Source organism: Pristis pectinata, chromosome 5 (genome assembly GCF_009764475.1).
Source record: "Pristis pectinata isolate sPriPec2 chromosome 5, sPriPec2.1.pri, whole genome shotgun sequence".
Taxonomy (NCBI): Eukaryota; Metazoa; Chordata; class Chondrichthyes; order Rhinopristiformes; family Pristidae; genus Pristis; species Pristis pectinata.
Window position 1 is genome coordinate 32,584,559 of NC_067409.1, and position 19,699 is coordinate 32,604,257.

General features: G+C 40.2%; 1 protein-coding gene across 1 annotated transcript in view; it reads left to right on the top strand.

The window, feature by feature from the left end:
- The window catches only part of dnajc1 (DnaJ (Hsp40) homolog, subfamily C, member 1), a 127,018-nt gene that overhangs the window by 66,396 nt on the left and 40,923 nt on the right, over nucleotides 1-19,699 (top strand). Inside the window, exons 7-8 of the mRNA XM_052016152.1 lie at nucleotides 7,638-7,728; nucleotides 9,717-9,886. Coding sequence (XP_051872112.1) covers nucleotides 7,638-7,728; nucleotides 9,717-9,886 — 261 coding nt within the window. The remainder of the gene's footprint in view (nucleotides 1-7,637; nucleotides 7,729-9,716; nucleotides 9,887-19,699) is intronic.

Below are 19,699 nucleotides of genomic sequence, written 5' to 3' on the forward strand. Positions count from 1 at the left end.
AAGTGAAGAGGCTTGTAAGAATGAGTAAAACTCCATTAGTTTGCTATTTGATTGTTTGGAAATTTGTGGTTTGGCATTTGGCTGACTGGCTGCTGATTCCTGCACTGTCTTTAAACTCACCAGGATCCTGGTTTCCCACTCTCCCTTTAAACTCACTGGCTTCACTAAAAGATATGTTATTCTACTGTGTAACATCTTTATTTGTATAAGAAAATGTGAAGTAAAAGTGTACAGGAATATTCATTGGAATAACATCCATTCACCAGTACATCACCATCAAAGTCCTAAACACACTGGATTAGCAAAATTTCACTGTAGTTGAGAGTGAAATCAAAATGGCTATTCTTTCATGGAATCAAGGCCAGCATTTATTGTTTAATCCTTAGTTACCCCCTCCAGTCCATTTCAGAGGGTAATTAACAACCACATGTGGGTTTGGAATCTATTCCAGAAGGCCTCTAATGACCGAAAGGATCTCAGTGACCCAAGTGGACTTCCATGGCAGTCTGTATTACTGACTTGGCTGCCATGGTAGATTTGAATTTCAGTCTGTGGATCAATAGTCCAGGTTTCTGCTGCTAGGTCAGTAACTTAAACATTTGTCTATCTGAAATAAAACAAAAAAATTACTGGAAATTCTCAAGTCAGGCAGCATCGCTGGAGAGAGGAAGTAAGTTTCATGTTGATCTTCCATTCAAATCTCACCAGCCATTGGGATGTAATTTTTGATATTGGAAAATGATTATAAATATTAATTTAGTGTTAACATATAGATTATTACACCAGCAATCCAGAAGCCTAAACTGAAAATATGAATTAAAATCCCATGTAGTAGTTGTGGAATTTAAATTCAATCAATTAAGCTATTGAAGAGGATTCTTGGGGATAGGATTTGTGCATATTTGGAAAAGCATGGCCCAGTGAGGGACAGTCAGCATGGCTTTGTGCGGGGCAGGTCGTCTTACAAGCTTGATTGAGTTCATTGAGGAGGTGGCAAAGGTGATTGAGGGTAAGGCAGTGGATGTTGTCTACATGGACTTTAAGGCATTTGACAAGGTCCCTCATGGTAGGCAGGTTCAAAAGATTCAGATGCATGGGATCCACAGTGACTTGGCATTCAGAATAGGCTTGCCCATAGAATAGAGGGTAGTGGTGGAAGGCTGTTATTCTGGCTGGAGGTCCGTGACCAGTGGTGTTCAGTGGATCAGTGCTGAGACCTTTTGTTGTTTGTGATTTGTAGAAATGATTTGATGAAAATATAGATGAATTAGTAAGTTTGCAGACAACACAAAGTTTGGTAGAGTTGTGGACAACAAAGACAGTCGACAAAGGATACAGCAGGATGTTGATTGGTTACAGATATGGGTGGAGAAATCGCAGACGGTGTTTAATCCAGGCAAGTGTGAGGTGTTGGACTTTGAGACGGCAAATGTAAGGGGAAACTATACAGTTAATGGCAGGTCTCTTAACACCATTGGCGTACAGAGGGATCTTGGGGTCCAAGTCCATAGCTCCCTGAAAGTAATCAAGCAAGTAGATAGGGTGGTAAAGAAGGTGTATGGCATGCTTGTCGCCTTTGATCAGAACATTAAGTATTAGAGCCAGAAAGTCATGTTGCAGCTATGTAAAACTGGTTAGGCTTCACTTGGAATATTATGTGCAATTTTGGTCACCCCATTACAGGAAGGATGTGGAGGCTTTGGAAAGGGTACAGAAGAGGTTTACCAGGATGCTGCCTCGATTAGAGGGTATGAGCTACAAGGAGTGGTTGGACAAACTTGGGTTGTTTTCTCTGGAGTGTCAGAAGCTGAGGGGGACTTGATAGAAGTTTATAAAATTATGAGAGGCATAGATAGGGTAGACAGTCAGAATCTTCTTCCCAGGGTAGAAATGTCAAATACTGGACGATATGTATTTAAGTTGTGAGGTGAAGAGTTTAAAGGGAATGTACTGGGCAAGTTTATTTTTCAACACAGAGGGGTAGGTGCCTGGAACGGGCTGCCAGAGGTAGTGGTGTAAGCAGATACGAAAGTGGCATTTAAGAGGCTTTTAGATAGGCACATGAATGGAGGGATACAGATCATGTGCAGGCAGAAGAGATTTAGTTTAATTCGGCATTGCATTTGGCACATATACCATGGTCTGAAGGCTCTGTTCCTGTGCTGTACTGTTCTATGTTCTAATGTGGATCAAAAAGCAGGTATCATTAATGGGAATCAAGAAACTACCAGATTGTTGTTAAGAGCTTTATCTGGTTCACTAATGTCATTTAGGGGAGGAAATATCTTTGATCTTTCCAGTCTATCCAATTTACAACTCTGTGTACTCTCAACAATGTGGCTGACTCTTTCTGTCGAGGTGGCCTGGTAAGGCACTCAATTGTATCAAATGTCTTTGGAAAACAATAATGAGAGTAAAAGAAAATGGAGTACGTGGTTAGGTATCATGCATCACAAAGGTGCACCCATCCAGTTTCTGTACAAATTTTCTCCTCATTAGCATCTGGTGAGGTGCCAAAATTTGAAGCTGTCTCACAGACCAGTCACATGCATGCCTGACGCAAGCATGCTTACAATGTCATACCTATCCATCATCTTCATCTATGAAGAAACACTGAGGATAATATTGTACATTAGGTGCAGACCTTCAGCCACCAAAAATTTCTTGGCAGCATTTGATAGAACTGGCCTGTTCCTGCAGGGATTATCTGCTGGGCAAGGTCTACTGCAGGTGGTCAGAAAAGCAGTGGGGGATGTAAAGTTACTTGACTTCGTTCTTTGCAACCTATTTGTCTTTTTTGGATCTGTTTGTAACTGTTTTGATAGAAGTGTAGGTTGCCCACTTCAGCAGGAGACAAATTCTCAGTTGATCAAAACTCTTCAATCATGTCACATCCAGTTGTTAATGGTGGTGAACAATTAAATAACAAACTGGAAGTGGTAGGTCTATGATCATTGCCATCCTCACTGAGAGCTGGGCCCAGCTGGTGAGTGCAAGAAACAAGGCTGCAGTGTTGGTCGCCATCTTCAACTGGATATCCCAAATGGCTGATCCAACTTCGCCTCTTGGCGAGGTTCCCACCATCACGGGTGCCATCTGATATCAAAAAATTGCTCACTTAACTAGATATAGCAAAGGCTATGGGCCCTAACAATGTTCTACTGCAATGCTGAAACCTTGTGCTCCAAAGATAGTTGCACCTCTCGACATTGCTATTCCAGGACAGCTTCAGTACTGGCATCTATTCCCCATGTGGAAAATTGTGCAGGTGTATCTTGTTCGTATGTACCAGCCAAATCCAATCTAAGTTACCACTTCATTCTCAATCATTAGCTAAGTGATGATAGATGTCATTGACAATGCTGTCAAAGAGCACTTAACACTAACCTGTTATTGATGAAAATATAAACAAAACACTGGAGGTGCTGGAAATCTGAAATAAGAGCAGAAAATGTAGGAACCACTCATCAGGTCAGGAAGGAAAAACAACTATAATGTTTAAGGTCAAAGACTCTTCATTGGAAATGAGAAAAAGCAAATCAAAAGTTTTATGTTACAGAGAGGATGGAGAGTGATGGATAGGACAAAAGAAATTTCCAATAGGTTGACGCCATAGCCACAATCGGAATGAGCTGCAGATGAAGTCATCCTATTAATACATTAATGAGTGCAATTAGAACGCGAGCGCCCACAGACAACACTGCAGAATGCAGAGCAATAGGAAATACTCAGATCAGTAGATGCTAACAGAGAGAGGAAAAGCTGAGCCAATGTTACAGATGTATGATCTACAGCAGAACTGTGCACTTCTGACACAAACAGAGAAAGCTAGTTACAGTGGCATGCAAAAGTTTGGGCACCCCTGGTCAAAATTTCTGTTACTGTGAATAGTTAAGTGAGTAGAAGATGAACTGATCTCCAAAAGTCATAAAGTTAAAGATGACACATTCTCTTCAACATTTTAAACAAGATTAGTGTATTATTTTTGTTTTGTACAATTTGAGTGAAAAAAGGAAAGGAGCACCATGCAAAAGTTTGGGCACCCCAAGAGATTTGAGCTCTCAGATAACTTTTACCAAAGTCTCAGACCTTCTTTAGCTTGTTAGGGCTATGGCTTGTTCACAGTCATTGTTAGGAAAGGCCAGGTGATGCACATTTCAAAGTTTTATAAATACCCTGACTCCTCAAACCTTGTCCCAACAATCAGAAGCCATGGGCTCCTCTAAGCAGCTGCCTAGCACTCTGAAAATTAAAGTAAATGATGCCCACAGAGCAGGAGAAGGCTATAAGAAGATAGCAAAGTGTCTTCAGGTAGCCATTTCCTCAGTTCATAATGTAATTAAGAAATGGCAGTTAACAGGAATGGTGGAGGTCAAGCTGAGGTCTGGAAGACCAAGAAAACTTTCTGAGAGAACTGCTCGTAGGATTGCTAGAAAGGCAAATCAAAACCCCCATTTGACTGCAAAAGACTTTCAGGAAGATTTAGCAGACTCTGGAGTGGTGGTGCACTGTTCTACTGTGCAGCGACACCTGGACAAATATGACCTTCATGGAAGAGTCATCAGAAGAAAACCTTTCCTGCATCCTCACCGCAAAATTCAGCGTCAGAAGTTTGCAAAGGAACATCTAAACAAGCCTGATACATTTTGGAAACAAGTCCTGTGGCCTGATGAAGTTAAATTAGGACTTCCTGGCCGCAATGAGCAAAGGTATGTTTGGAGAAAAAAGGGTGCAGAATTTCATGAAAAGAACACCTCTCCAACTGTTAAGCACGGGGGGTGGATCAATCATGCTTTGGGCTTGTTTTGCAGCCAGTGGTGCGGGGAGCATTTCACTGGTAGAGGGACGAATGAATTCAATTAAATACCAGCAAATTCTGGAAGCAAACATCACACCGTCTGTATATTAAAAAAAAAGCTGAAGATGAAAAGAGGATGGCTTCTACAACAGGATAATGATCCTAAACACACCTCAAAATCCACAATGGACTACCTCAAGAGGCACAAGCTGAAGGTTTTGCCATGGCCCTCACAGTCCCCCAACCTAAACATCAAAAATCTGTGGATAGACCTCAAAAGAGCAGTGCATGTAAGACAGCCCAAGAATCTCACAAAACTAGAAGGCTTTTGCAAGGAAGAATGGACGAAAATCCCCCAAATAAGAATTGAAAGACTCTTAGCTGGCTATAGAAAGCGTTTACAAGCTGTGATACTTGCCAAAGGGGGTGTTACTAAGTACTGACCATGCAGCGTGCCCAAACTTTTGCTTTGGGCCCTTTTCCTTTTGTGTTATTTTGAAACTGTAAAAGATGGAAATAAAAAAAAATCTTGCTTAAAATATTAAAGAAATGTGTCATCTTTAACCTTATGCCTTTTGGAAATCAGGCCATCTTTTACTCACTTAGCTATTCACGGTAACAGAAATTTTGACCGGGGTGCCCAAACTTTTGCATGCCACTGTAAGTGAAGTTATAGAATTCAGTATAGAGTCCAGAAGACTAATGTGCCCAGACAGAAGATGAGGTGCTGTTCCTCAACTTGCATTTGAGCCTTGTTATAACAGTGCAGGAGGCCTCAGATGGGAAATGGGGTGTGGCATTAAAGTGGCAGGTAACAAGAAGCTCAGGATCATCCTTGTGGACTAAATACACATGTTCTGCAGAACGATCACCCAATCTGCATTTGGTCTCTCTAGAGGAGATCATATTGTGAGCTCTGTTTGCAATACAGTAGTTTAGAAGAAGTACAATGAATTATTAACTGAGGCCTTGGCTCTTTCCCCTGTGGCCCATCTTTTCTTTGGCTTTAGTTCCATTCTCATTCTTTCACTTTACTTTCTGATCTTTCCCTCTCTGATCCTGAACAATGGCCCTCAGCTGAGGCCTCTGCTTCAATCTCCTACATCCCCCATCTTAATGAATTTCAAGCTTGACAAGCTCTTCTAACACCCATGTGGCTCTTCCTCCCTCTCCATTTTCCTCTTTCTTCCCAGTTCTACCCCCACCATGTTTCACTATCCCTTCTGATCTTTCCTTCTGATTCTGAATGATCAGTTCTCAGGAGAGGCCTCAGCTTTGTCCCTCTACATCAACATCTTAATGAATTCTGAGGTCGATACTTGCAATTTCCACCAATTTCAATGTAATTCCACCACCAGACTATATTACCTTCTCCCCTTTCAGCATTCTGAAGAGGCCATTCCCTTTATGATACCCTGGTTCACTCTGCTGTCTCCTTCAAACATTCCCCTTCTCATGCATCTCCTGTGGTTCTCCTACAGCCACAGGAGATGCAATGCCTGTCCTCCTACTTCTCTCCTTCCCAATATCTGAGTCCAAGTAATCCTTCTAGTTGAAGAAGCAATTCACTTGCACTTCCTGTCTAGTGCACTGTATTCAGTATTCACAATGTGGTCTCCTTTACATTGGAGAAACCAAATGCAGATTGGGTAACTGTACTGTGGGGCACCTGGGGGTCATCTTCATATTGCTTGACTCCTTCCCTGTCTCACTGTTGCACTGACTTATCTAACTGTGGTATCCTGCACTGTTTCAACAAGGACCAACATAAACTTGAAGAACAGTACCTCATGTTCTGTCTGGCACATTATAGCCTTCTGGACTCAATATTGAATTTCACAATTTCAAGTGATTTGCTTTCTCTGTTTGTATCAGAACTGTCCTGTTCTGCTGCAGGTCAACCATCTGTAATATGGTCTCAGAATTTCTCTTTCCATGACCTGCTGGGCATGTTTTTTCCTCTAATAACCCTCATTACTTTGTCACCAGATGATTTCATTTACTCTTTATCCCCACAGCAACCATGCCCTTACCCTATTAGAGAGATTTCCTTAGTCCTATCCATCCCTCCATCACCTGCTCTGCAACTTGAAACTAACTAGTTATTTATCTTATATAAAGTAAGGACATATGATGGAATTAAGGAACATATATAGCAGATGTACTTCAGTGTTCAACCATTGCCTCTTTTGTTTCTGCCTGACTGTTCTGTGAACCTTTTATATAAAAAAAAATCTGTTCTACTTAATTTTAAGATTTATTTTTAAGATCTGTTTAGATCTAACTCTAATTATTGTTGTCTGAGTTTGCTATTGATCAATCGGCATTGGGAGAACAATTTTTAATTATTACTCCCCAGAAATGAATTAGCATCATAGATAAGCTTGGAGTATGATGGTAGTGATATTATGTGCATGCAGGTTCAGTGTTTGTATGGAAGAATATGTTCACTTGGTTTGCTGCAAGGGTATCTCAAATGCTGACTTTTCTCAGCATCTCTTTCTTTATGTCAGTTTTAATTTGTACTACTCAAATTTCATGGATATTTGTTTATTTATAATAATGATATTAATTGAAATAATTTTTAAGAAACCTTATAAGGTGTTGGGAAAAATCTTAAGGAAATGCGAGAACATTTTACAGAGTATTTTTACAGATGCATTTTCCAAAAATCAGTATGTCCTCATTTTTACATATGAAAATACTATGCAAATTGGGTTATTATGTTAGGAAAGTTTTTCCGAAACAATGTGCTAGCTCATGAATGCATATGGATTTCAATTTCATAATTTAAAGCATAGGATAAGTTAATTAGACAGTTCATGTGTTTTTCTTATAGGCTATTAAAGACTTTTATCTGGAATGGAAAGCACTGAAAGTAAAGGAACAAGAAGATGCAGAGACCCAAGCTCAGTTTGAAGCTATGCAGAGTAAGAAACATCTGTGCTATGTAAATAGTGTTGTTTTTGTCACTGGAAAGAGACCAGTCACCCGATAATGAACAACTATCATAGAAGACTTGACCTTTCTTCTCAGCAGAACAGTATTTTACCATAGTCTGTAGACTGAGTGATCCATTCGTCAAGAGTTACCAAAGTATTTCAGAAGGCTCATTATTGTGTCTGACAGACACAAATTTGCTATGCAAATCCATTTTATAACAGGATCAGTTTGAGATGATTGTCTTTAATTTTATTCAGATTGCAGAATACAAGGCTCCTCTGCATTTTCTAATATTATTTCATCAGAATATAAGAAATAAGAGATGTGGGCCATTCAGTAAGCTGAGGACTCATCTGATTTTTGTCTTCAACTTAATTTTTCTACCTGCACCCCATAACCTTTGACTCATAATCTCCCCAACAGCCCTAACTGTATTCAATGATTCCTCCACAGTTCTCTGGAATAAAGAACTCGAAGGATTCATAATTCACAGAGAGAACAAATTCCCCATCTCCTTATCTCTGCTTTAAGTAGGTGACCCCCTTCATCCGAAGTTATGTTCCCACAAAGGGAAACATTCTCTCAAACTCTTATTATGTCAGGCTCCCACAAATCTGATTTTCCATTAAGATCTTACCTCGCTCTTCTCAACTCCTGTGAGTATAGGCCCAACCTGCTTAGCCTTTTCTCTTCAGAAGTTTAGCATCATGAAGTTCTGGTCTTTTGAATTATTCACTTATGAGAATGTTGTTTGAAGGGTATTGTTAGTTTTCTGATTAATGTGTTTAAACGACAGCCTAAAGGCTTGAACATGATGGGATCTGACTACTGTGTCAGCCAGCGAATATGGGATGTTAACTTTGTAAAATGCTGTCTATGGATATCCTATTTTATGATAACAATGCATTTATTTCAATCTGCACTACTTCATTATGAAAGATTATGTAAGAAATAGCATTGATACTGATTTTCTGAACTGCTATTCTTATCAATGTGCTTTGTGTCTGCAGTAATTTCAGTATAGATTAATTCTTGAGTTAAATTAATATTAATTAACGTACAGTACTGAATTAATTTGATAAGTTTCCTGAGTGTATGCATCAGAACCAGAGAATTTCCTGAACTCTTCCACAGTTAACAGGACTTTTACTTCTAAGTACTTTATTCTCAAGAATAACATTGCATGACTACTTTCAAGCTTATTGTCCCAAATGAGAAGCATACGGCTAAAGGATAAATAAAATTGCTTACATACCCCTGGTATCCTGAATTAAATAGGGAGATGCTATATATCTCATAACTGTTTGTTGTTTTCTTAATGTGATGAATTGTAGTTGGGAAGCACAGTTAATGGTAGCATTAACATCTTTTTGAGAGGGTAAATGCAAATCATGTGGATTGGCATGGAGCTGTGTTATTCTGCCTGTTTTTCATGACCTAATTGCTAATCTGTCTGCATGTCTATCTGCTTTAAAACGGAGACTGTGTGCAGTGTCCTCTAGGGACAGAAGTAGTACAGTGGTCGGGAATTCGAGGCAATTTGCAAATTGAGGGAATGCAACATGGGGTCTCATTAAAGCAATGTGTTGCAGCAGAAGACAAGAGGTGTGAATAGATAATCTGCTGATTCTAAATATTATCCTACTGGGTGAATCTTTGCACAGACATTGTGAGCTATGATGTTATGTCTGCAGTTTTCTGAGATTTGCTGGCAGTTATCCATTTCTTTGTTGAGAGGAAATTTAAAAATGAGAAGGCCCCTTTATCTTGGAGCAATTCAGTTTCTCTATATTGCAGCTTTTGAAATGATTGTTTTATTACTGTAGATAAAAATGCCACTTAATAGTTGAGTTGTCATCTAAATATATGTGCGAGTTTTAATTTATTTGTCAGTTTAAAAAATGCAAAAAAAGCTTTCCTATTGATCTTTCAACAGAATATTTTTTAAGCTGAAAAGCCATTTTATACCTTGCAGAAGAAAAAAGGCCAAAAGTAAAGAAACCAAAATCTGAGTTCCCAGTGTATACAACCCCTAATTCTGGAGGTAGTGCCTATGTACCATTACATGAGGAAGCTTCTACTATTGAGGAGATTGAGGAACAAATGGCTGACTGGCTGGATAGCAGACCCAGAGGGCAGAAGAAGGTAAGTAAAAAAAAACACATTAAAAATGTCTTGTTTTTTATAGTTGGGATAAATTATTGCATAGCAAAATATAGCAAATATGTAACATACTGTAGAGAAGTAACTAGTTTTAGAATTTTTGCAAGCTAAGTGAGGTGTTGCTGAAATTTAAAATATGATAAAAACACTGCAGGCACATGATTTTTTTAACCTGCCAATTTTGTCAAGATGCTTTCATTTCTGTAGTTCACTTTTAACTAATATTTATACATGTTACATAATTGGCATGCAAAATAATTGATGGTACACAAATACCAATTATAAAATCTGCATTGATGAATTATTTTAATCAAACATTATTACTCTGACATTTATATTAATAACTTTTTCTGACAAGCTTCGCACATTTGAATGTTATCTAATAAAAATAATCAAAGAAAAACTAGTTAATCTTAGCTTTCTTATTTCCAACTCTTAATTTACGAATAGACCTCTTGGCAGGTAAATTGAATAGGCAGATAAATTCAATTTTTTTTTGTTAAAACTTGCAGGTTATGATTTGAAAAATTAAATTCCTGAGCAATATTGTATGAATTTGGTTATAATTTTTACCATTGTAAGTTATTTGGTTATAATTTGCACCATTGCAATGGTGCAAGTTATAACCACCTGGCTAGAGCAAAAATGATAGCTGTGATGCATGGATCAATGAAACCTAAAGCTGCTTCTGTTCTGTTCCGTTCCATTCCTTGAGACCTTAAAGGTGCTGGAAGGAAAGGATAGTTGAAGTGCCATGGTATGATAAACACACATATGGATTTAGTTACATCACCTCCCCTCCCCCACTCTCAGCGTTCAATTTTTATTTTGATTTGGCAATAGAACTAGGATGAAATTACTTGGGTATTTGTATTGTGGTAACTATAACATCAAATCCTGATTTTTGGATCTGAAACTAATCAATTACTCTACATTTGAGGTCAGAAAAGGACACTGAAGACACTCAGAGATATAAATTCTGCCCTGCCACTCACAGCCTTGTTCCTGAACATCATACAGCCTACATATTTTAGCTTCAGTGAATGAACATGTTCCATGCCAGAAGGGGTATTCCAACAGTGGCATGGCCTCCCTGTCTGTGCTATGATTCAGAGGTGCACAGATGGGAAATGGCAGTCTCGCACATTGTAGCAACCCACAAGGATCACCAAATTGTTATGTTGCTCTCACTGAATTCTTGCATTGTATATACCATGGCTTTGAAGTAGATACTATACTTTAGGGCAACAATTTAGGCTCTTAATCTGAATATGTGCTCAAACTGGCAATTACAGCCTTGGAGACACAAGACTAAAGCAAAAAAAAACTGCTGGAAGAACTCAATGGGTCTAGCAGCATCTGTCGAGGCAAAGGGATGGTTGACATTTTGTGTTCAAGACCCTGCATCAGGATTGAGAGCATAGAGGTAAGATGGCCAATGTAAAGAGATGATAGAGGTGAGGAGGGTGCAGGTGGCTGATAGGTAGAAACAGATAAGTGGGGAGGGCAGAAGATTAGGCGTTGGAACCGCGTGGAGGAGAGGGACAGAGGCTGGTAGGTGATAGATGGAACCAGGTAAGAGAGGGATGATGGGCAGATGGAACCAGGTGGAGAAGGGTAATGAGGGGGGAGGAATGGAAAAAGTGAACAAAGGGAGAGAATGTGTTTGGACTGGTGGAAATGGGAAAGAAATACAGGAGGTGTGGGTTACTGAAATTGTAAAATTCAATGTTCATCCTTCCTATCCCCTCCCCTTCCCCACCTTGTTCATCTTCCCAATCTTTCTCCCTCTCCCCCTATCTGTCTCCACCTATCACTTATTAGCCTCTGGCTCAACACTCCCCCCTCCCCCTCCTGCACCTGGATCCACCTGCCCATCATCCCCCAACTCATCTGGTTCCACCTATCTCCTACCCACCTCTGTTTTTCCCCCTCTTTTCACTTCTATATACTGGCTATCTTCCCTCTACACTCTCAGCCCTGATGTAGGGTCTTGACCTGAAACATTGACCATCACTTTGCCTCCACAGATGCTGCTTGACCCACTGAGTTCTTCCAGCAGTTTATTTTTTGTTGACAATTACAGCCTTATTAGGACATGGGCTGAACATAATTTACAGACCTTAGTATAGTGTTTGTAAATATTTTAGGTCAAAGTTGGATCCAAGTAAAGTGCATTGTAGCAAACATTAATGAGCACTGCATTGTTAAGAAATGTACGGTATCAAAAATCTGTAAATAGTTGGAATGTAAATAAATAATTAAAACATATTAATGAATGCTATTCTATTTTGACCAGTCTGGGCATGATGTGCGCAAACACTTACAAGTCTATTATTTTTAATTGAAGCATCATGTGATTTATTTGGGTTTTTATGTGAGCAGGTACGTTTCCTTCTGGTTGAACATCATGCTCATATATTCAAATTCTGTAATGTATTATGACATAACAGCAACGTATAGATTACGTAAAATCCACCTGATTTTCCATTAGTTTCTATGTCTATGTGGTATCACAGAATAGTAATAGGATAGTCATTGAGTCCAAACCAGCTGTATGAAACAGTGATGCAACTAATCCCATTTCCCCAGCTCTATTCCAAAAACTCTGCAAAATATTTTCCTTTCAGATCCTGATCTCTGTGTGGTTGCTGTCTGTGTGGAGTTTACATGTCTCCCCAGGACTGCATGGGTTTCTGATGGGTGCCCTGCTTTCCTCTCTCATCCCAAAGACCGTGCTGTTAGGTTAATTGGCTCCAGCAAATTATCCCTTACTGTAGGTAACTGGCAAAAAGAATCAAAAGAACGTTGAGTATGACGATATGCTACAGTGCTGCAAGGAGGTATGGGATGTGACTGATGGGATTGCTCCCCTGGGAGGCCACATGGACCAGATGAGCCAAATGGTGGCCTCCTGTCATAATAAGTAAATATTATCATTAAATATCATATTACTTAGTGTTATTAAAACTATATTACTGCTTTTTGAAACACAGAAGATATGTTTGTACATAATTTATTATAGTGCCTTTCCAATACAAAGTTATTACAAACTTGGACTTTTGCCCTTGACTTATTCACTACAGAATAAGATTCGTAACTTCACATGAATTTGAACTTAATTTCATGAAATGTTCTTTTTCTGTTGCACATCCACTATTTATATTGAAAACTTAGCATGCTAGCTTTGGAGGAAGCAACACACAAAATGGTGGAGGAACTGAGCATGTAAGGCAGCATCTACGGAGGAAATGAACAGTCGATGTTTCAGGCCAAGGCCCTTCCCCAAATGTTGACTGTTCATCTCCCTCCATAGGTGCTACCTGACCTGCTGAGTTCCTCCAGCATTTTGTGTGTGTTGCTCCAGATTTCCAGCATCTGCAGTCTCTCTCTTATGACTCCAGCTTTGGAGGAAATCACTTGCTAAGCACCCAATCAACATGCAGATAGATGGTGACGCAAGAGACTGCAGAAGCTGGAATCTGGAGCAAAAGGTAAACTGCTGGAAGAACTGTGGGTCAAGCAGCATTTGTGGAGCCAAGGCGTGGTCGATGTTTCAGATCAAGAAACGTCGACTATCCCTTTGCCTCCATGGATGCTGCTTGACCTGCTGAGTTCTCCCACCACTTTACCTTTTGCAGCAGATAAATGGTGCTGTACGTGTATTTGGTCCCTATGTAGTAAAGCTCTGGATTTCCACTGCTGTCATTAAACATCTCACTGTAAAAGTTTGAATAATTTAGATAAGCTTATCGAATGTTTTGATAATTAGTCTGGCTTGCCTAGTTATTTTGTTTTTAGATTTATTTTTAAACTACTCAGAAGCCTGACCTGTTTGGCACATTTTAAGACAAACATATAAAAGTAAAGCTTATATTTTAGAAAATATGGAAGCACTTGCAGCGATAGGTAATAAATTTACTTTAAAACATCAGCTACCAATCTGTTTTCTCTTGATGGTCATATTGCCACAAACAAGGATAATCAAGTTCAGTAGCTTGCTAGGATTTAATAGTTGTGTACCTCCATAGTGTAGTATCTCAGCAGAAATATCCATCAAAAGTGTGATGATATATAACTGCATTCATAATTATGATAATATAGAATCCACTTAAATGAAACGTTTTATTCAAGTGTGCCAGATTTATTTCACAAAACAATCCTATGTTTTAAGAGGGGTGGAGAACAAGGTAACTTAAAAATCCTAAAGAAAATCTGTCAAGGCAAGTCTGGCATTTTTGAGCAAATGGTAGCACCACACAATGTGGAGATAACTTTCAAACTGGAGGCCCGTGACTAGTGGTGTTCGCCAGGGCTTGATGCTAGGCCCACTACTGTTTGTCATCTATATCAATGATTTGGATAAGAATGTACAAGGCATGATTAGTAAATTTGCAGATGACACTAAAATAGGTGGTGTCATTTACAGTGAAGATGGTTATCAGGATTTACAAAGGGACCTTGATCAACAATATGAGTGGACCGAGGAATAGCAAATGGAGTTTAATTTGGATAAGTGTGAGGTGTTGCATTTTGGAAAGACAAATGAGGGTAGGACTTGCACAGTGAACACTCTGGGGAGTGTTGTAGAACAGAGGGACCTAGGAGTACAAGTATATGGTTCCCTGAAAGTGGCATTGCAGGTAGGGTGGTAAAGAAGGCTTTTGGCATGCTGGCCTTCATCAGTCAGGGCAGTGAGTATAGAAGTTGGGATGTTATGTTGCAGTTGTACAAGATATTGGTGAGGTCACATTTGGAATATTGTGTTCAGTTTTGGTCATCCTGCTATAGGAAAGCTGGAAAGAGTGTAGAGGAGATTTACGAGGATGTCGCTGGGACTTGGGAGACTGAGTTATAGAGAGAAAGGTTGAGTAGGTTGGGATTTTATTCATTGAACCGTAAATTAGTTTCTTATTGTCACATGTACTGAGGTACAGTGAAAAACTTGTTTTGCATGCCATCCATACAGGTCATTTCATTACAACAGTGCATTGAGGTACTACAAAGGAAAACAATAACAGAATGCAGAATAAAGTGAGTAATTCTTAGAGTCATAGAATTGAAATTTAAAAGAGTAGAACAATTATAATAGAAGTAATGAGTTGATCTGTAGAGAGCAGCTTGCTACGAGTCCACGTGCTCTGGTGTCATCTTGTGAAGTAGTCTGTAGGAGAATGAAGGGTGATTTTTATAGAGGTGTATAAAATCATGAGGGACGTAGGGTGAATGTGCGCAGTCTTTTTCCCAGGTTTGGAGAATTGCTTGGTGTTTCCGGTTTTCTGCTTTTGTTTGCACTCATTCCGTCATTATGGCATCCCACTTCTATGCGTTTGGTTATCACATATAATCCATTTATACTCAGACAATTAACAACTTGGAATTAAAATTTTAAAAAACTGCCTATGCTGGAAAACTAAAATAGAAACAGAAAATCCAGAAATACTCAGCAGGTCAGGCTGCATCTATAGGAAGAGAAACAGAGTTAATGTTACAGGTCAAAGAATCTTTGTCAGAACTAGGAAGGAGACAAAAGAAGCTTGTTGAACTACTCCCATTTACTCTTTGACCAGATAACCTTGTTTACAGCTGATCGCCATGGTCATCCCAGTTTTACCCTATGAGAGACATTTCCCCTCCCCCCACATTCCCTGCAGCTCAATAAGCTGCTTTTTGTCTCTTTCCCTGGTCTTTGACCTGAAACATTAACTCTGTTTCTCTTCCCACTGATGTGGCCTGACCTTTTGAGTATTTCCAGCATTTTATATTTTTATTTGAACTTCTGGGAGTTAGTTTTCAGGCTCTGATCTTTCCCAGAAAAAATGCAGAGGGGAAACAAATTACTCTACATCAGTTTAGATCTCTTGGAATTTGTGAAGTTGATAAAGTTTCCTGAGTGGCTGCCTAAGAACATAGGAATTACTAAAGAAAACAAATGGAGGTCTATGATATTTGCTTGACTTTCTATCTTGATAACTGCATTATCCAACAATAATGGAGTTATTTCCTAAAATAGCAACCAAACCCAATTTAACTTTACTAATTTTTTTTTGGAATGTGTGCATTACTGACGAGGCTAGCATTTGTTACCTATCTCAAATTGTTTTTGAGTAGAAAGTTTCAGGTTTACACCTAATGACAAACAAAGAATAGCAATATATTTTCACTTCAGAAACCAGGAACCAGCAGGTGATGGTGTCTGTATGTATTTTGATACCTTGATGCTGGAGGTTGATGGGTAGCAGGTCCACAACAAACCCAGAAATGAGAAGAATAACAACAATAGTGGAAAGTTTTGGAAACTAGAGGTCCAAAGTCGCTAGTTCCTCCCCACTATGCTTGAGCAGTCATATGTTATGTCTCAAAAGCATCTGTGGAGGCAAAGGGATAGTCGATGTTTCAGGTTGAGATGTTATCAGGACTGAGAATGTCGAGGAGATGGCCAGTATAAAGGGGGAAGGGGTGAGGCAGTTGCTGACAGGCAATAAGTGGAACCAAGTGAGGTGGGAATGATGAGCAGATGGAGCCCAGTGGAGGGAGTGTGAATGGAAATAAAGGCAGCGGATGGAAGGTACTAAGTGGAGACAACAAAGGGTTGCAGGTTCTGGAATCTGACAAGTGGAACCAGATAAGGGAGGGATGATGAGCAAGTATAACCAGGTGGGGAAGGTGAAAGAAATGAGGGTTGCTTAGAAGCCAGAGGGTGGTGGGAGCAGGAGGTGGTGTCATAGAGTCATACAGCATGGAAACAGGCCCTTTGGCCCATCTCATCTATGCCAATCAACAAGCTAGTCCCATCTGTCTGCCCGTGTTTGGCCCAAAGCCTTCTAAACCTCTCCTATCCATGTACTTATCTAGATGGCTTTTAAATGTTGCTAATGTACCCAACTTAACCACTATTTCTGGCAGCTCTCTTCAAATACGCACCGCCCTTTGCATGAAGAAGCTGCCTCTTGTGTCCCTTTTTGAATCTCTCGCCTCTGATCTTAAGCCTATGCCCTCTTGTTTTTAGCACCCACTCCCTGGGGAAAAAGACTATGTGCTTTCACATGTGCTATGCCCTTCACGTTCTTGTATACCTTTTATCAAGTCACCCCTCAATCTCCTACATTTCAGGGAATAAAATCCTAGTCTATGCAACCTCTCCTTGTAATTTGCACCCCGAAGTCCAGGCAACATCCTGGTAGATCTTTTCTGCACTCTTTCTAGTTTAATAACATCTTTCCTATAACAGGGTGACCAACACTGTACACAATACTCCAAGTGCGCCCTCACCAATGTCTTGTATAACTGCAACATAACTTCCCAACTCCTATACTCCACGCCCTTACTGATGAAGGCCAGCATGCCAAACACCACCTTAAGCACCCTATCTATCTGTGACGCTGCTTTTGGCGAACTATGCACTTGCATTCCTCTGTTCCATAACACACCCCAGGGCCCTACCATTCACTGTACAAGTCCTACCCTGGTTTGATCTCCCAAAATGCAATATTTCACACTTATCTGAATTGAAAGCCATTTGCTGATCCTCAGCCCACATACCTAGCTGATCAAGATCCCCCTGTAATTTTTCATAACCTCCAACACTATCTACACCACCACCTATTTTAGTATAATCTGCAGATTTATTAACCGTGCCTTGTACATTCACATTCAAATTGTTTATATAAATTACAAACAGCAACGGTCTCAGTACTGACCCTTGTGGCACACCACTAGACACGGGCCTCCAGTCTGAGAAATAACTGTCGACCATCACCCTCTGCTTTCTACCACTGAACCAATTATGAATCCAATCTGCTAACTTCCCCTGGATTCCATGCGATCTAACCTTCCAGACCAGCCTGACATGAGGCCTTGCTAAAGTCCATAAAGACAACATCCAGCTCCATAGATGCTGCCTGACCTGCTGAGTTCCTCCAGCATTTTGTGTGCATTGATCCACTACCCTACCGTTATCTACCTTCTTGGTTACCTCCTCGAAGAACTCCAAGAGATTTGTCAGACACGACTTCCCACACATAAAGCCGTGCTGATTGTCCCGAATCAAGCCCTGTCTCTCCAAATGTTGGTAGATCCTATCCCTCAGAATCTCCTCCAGCAATTTACTCACTACCGATGTTGGACTCACTGGCCTGCAGTTTCCTGGCTTATTTTTGCTATCCTTTTTAAACAATGGTACCACATTAGCCACTCTCCAGTCCTCCAGAACCTCACCTGTGGCCAGAGATGAAGCAAAAATCTCTGCAAGGGCCTCTGCAATTTCTACTCTAGCTTCTAACAACGTCTAAGAATGAACTAGGTCAGGCCCTGGGGATTTATCCTCTTTAATGCACTTTAAGGCCTCCAATACCTCCTCCCTGCTAATTCATATGTGGTCCAAGACAGCACCACTCATTTCCCCCATTTCCTTGGCTTCCATAGTTTTCTCCATGGTAAATACTGAAGAGAAATATTCATTAAAAATCTCATCCATTTCCTTTGGTTCCACACACAGACGGCCATGCTGATCTTTATGGGGACCTATTCTCTCCCTAGCCACCCTTTTACTCTTAATATACCTATAGCACCTCTTGGGATTTTGCCTCTCCTTGTGTGCCAGATCCTTCTCATATATCCTCCTTTTGCCCTCATAACTTCTCTCTTAAGTGCACTCCTACACTTCATGTAGATTCACTAGTTTCCAATTATTATGCGCAGTGTATGCCTCCCTCTGTTTCTTAACCAGATCCTCAACATCTCTTGTCAACCAGGGTTCCTGAATCCTGCCAGCCTTGCCCTTCACCCTAACAGGAACATGCAGGCCCTGAACTTTTGACATCACACTTTTATAGGCCTCCTACTTGGCAGATGCTCCTTTCCCTGCAAATATTCTCACCCAATCAACCACTGCAAGATCCCACCTAATGGCTCCAAAATTTGCTCTGCCCCAGTTCAGGATCTTAACCTGTGAACTGGCCATATCTTTCTCCATAACTATTTTAAAACTAATAGATTTATGGTCACTGGACCCAAAGTATTCACCAACAGACACGACTGCCACTTGCCCTATCCCAATCCCCAGGAGGAGATCCAGTGTTGCACCCTCTGTAATAGTTCCCTCTATATATTGATAAGGGAAGCTTAGTTGGACATGTTTCACAAATTCCACTCCATCCAAGCCTTTTACACTATGGTTGGCCCAGTCAATATTAGGGAAGTTGAAATCTCCCGCTCATACTACCCTATTATGTTTACAGCTAGCTGCAATCTCTCTACACATCTGTTCCTCCAATTCCTGCTGACTTTTGGAGGGACCTATCCCATCAGAGTGACCAGGGTGGTGAGAGAACCTGGGTGGATCAGATGGAGGGAGAAAGAAGCACTGGGTGCTGGTTACCTGAAATTGGGAAATTTAATGTTCATACTGTTACTGAATGGATAGGACCAAACTATGTGTTGGCATCAAGCTGGTAATCTTAGGCTCAGGTCAGATCTGACTGGCCCTTTTTAAGTGCTCTAATTTTCAGAACTCTGGGATATGATACAGCTCGTAGCTTGCAAATATCTGGGAGAATGCAGGTATCACAGGAAATGGCTCCTGTTTCTTTAGGTATGGCTTTGCTGTAGGGCTTGACTATGCAATGCAAACCTGATGGGATCTGACTCTGCTCAGGTTGGGTCAGGTATCAAAAATATTATCATTTTTCAGACTCGCTGGATTCAGATTGGCCAGGTTGTGTTTGAATTTTATGCCCAAGTTGATTCTTACTTATCTGCTCAAGTATAAAATTAAAACCTGAGTAGACCACTTCC